Source organism: Helicoverpa zea, chromosome 2 (assembly GCF_022581195.2).
Source record: "Helicoverpa zea isolate HzStark_Cry1AcR chromosome 2, ilHelZeax1.1, whole genome shotgun sequence".
Lineage (NCBI taxonomy): Eukaryota > Metazoa > Arthropoda > Insecta > Lepidoptera > Noctuidae > Helicoverpa > Helicoverpa zea.
The window spans coordinates 8,054,650-8,056,046 of NC_061453.1; the positions used below are offsets into that span (position 1 = coordinate 8,054,650).

The 1,397-nt window shown below is 37.4% G+C and overlaps 1 protein-coding gene across 1 annotated transcript; it reads left to right on the forward strand.

Moving 5' to 3' along the window:
- The first annotated feature begins 49 nt into the window (after positions 1-49).
- On the forward strand, positions 50-952 carry LOC124644713. The gene has a single exon (XM_047184223.1). It carries the CDS (start codon positions 50-52, stop codon positions 950-952), a length of 903 nt encoding a protein of 300 aa, XP_047040179.1.
- Positions 953-1,397: the final 445 nt, after the last annotated feature.

Genomic DNA, 1,397 nt, shown 5'->3' on the forward strand with positions numbered 1-1,397 from the left:
AATAAGCGATTTTTTTTTTTTTTTTTTGCTTCGCTAACTATAATTTGAAATGGCTGATGACACGTCTCCCACAAACAAACATGAAAAAGCTCCTCTGCGAAATGTGTCAACCACTAGAGGCAACAAAAGGCAAGCACTTGGATCTCCGCCTCAGGAAACTACTGAAAAATTATTATCTAGACATGATGTTCGTGAAATTATTGAGGAAGTGATGGAAACTAAATTATCTATAATGTTGGCTAAATTTAATGACACCATGATTGCGCTACTGAATAGTAAGTTACAGCCTATCAATGAAAAAATTTCAGCCATGGACGACTCTTTGAAATTTATTAACAGTCAGTATGAGGACCTCCTAAAGGAACATGTTTCATCTAAGGATACCATTATTGAACTGCAGAAGGAGAATTTGGAAATGAGAAATAATATTAAAACGTTAAACATGCGCGTAGACCAGCTAGAGCAGCAATCTCGAGCTAACAACATCGAAATTCAATGCTTACCTGAAAAGAAGCACGAAAACCTGTTTAACATTGTGTCAGAAATTGCTAAAGTGTCGGGATGTGTCATGGAAAGCAGAGATATATTGCACTGTACCAGGGTTGCGAAAATCAATCCAAACAATAGTAGACCACGTTCCATAGTAGTACAGCTGGCTTCCCCTAGAATTCGTGATCAATTCCTGGCATCTATTATTAATTTTAATAAAAATAATAAAGACAATAAACTAAACAGCATGCACCTAGGCTACCCAGGACAAAAATCCGCCATATTTGTGACTGAACATCTTTCGCCAACATACAGAGCTTTGCATGCTGCTGCGAGAACAAAAGCCAGAGAAATTGGTTATAGCTTTGTGTGGATTAGAAATGGTAGAATTTTCATGCGTAAAACACAAGAATCAGAGCACATCTTGGTGAGAAATATGGACACTTTAAAAAAGCTTACTTAGTACCTTCTATCATTTTTTTTATCGCAGTATTGGCATTAAAAAATGTTACAATTCTCGGCTTCTACTGATAATATTAATATTTACTATCAGAACACGAGAGGTTTACGCACGAAAACTCATAGCTTTTGTCGTCAGTTATCGTTGGAGAGCTATGATATTGTTGTATTGACTGAAACTTGGCTGAATAGTGGTGTTCTGAGCTCAGAGCTTTTCGACGATAGATATACAGTATACAGAAGGGATAGAGATGGTAGGAAGAAGGACGGGGGAGGTGTATTAATCGCCATATTAAAGAAAATTAACTCAAAACGCATGGTTCACTGGGAAAGCCAATGTGAGGATCTTTGGGTTACTATTGAGGTACCGTCTATGAAATCTATTCGTCGAATAGCTCTGTGCGCAGTTTACTTGCCGCCTCCAGTGTTACGTAGTAACTTGGAAAATT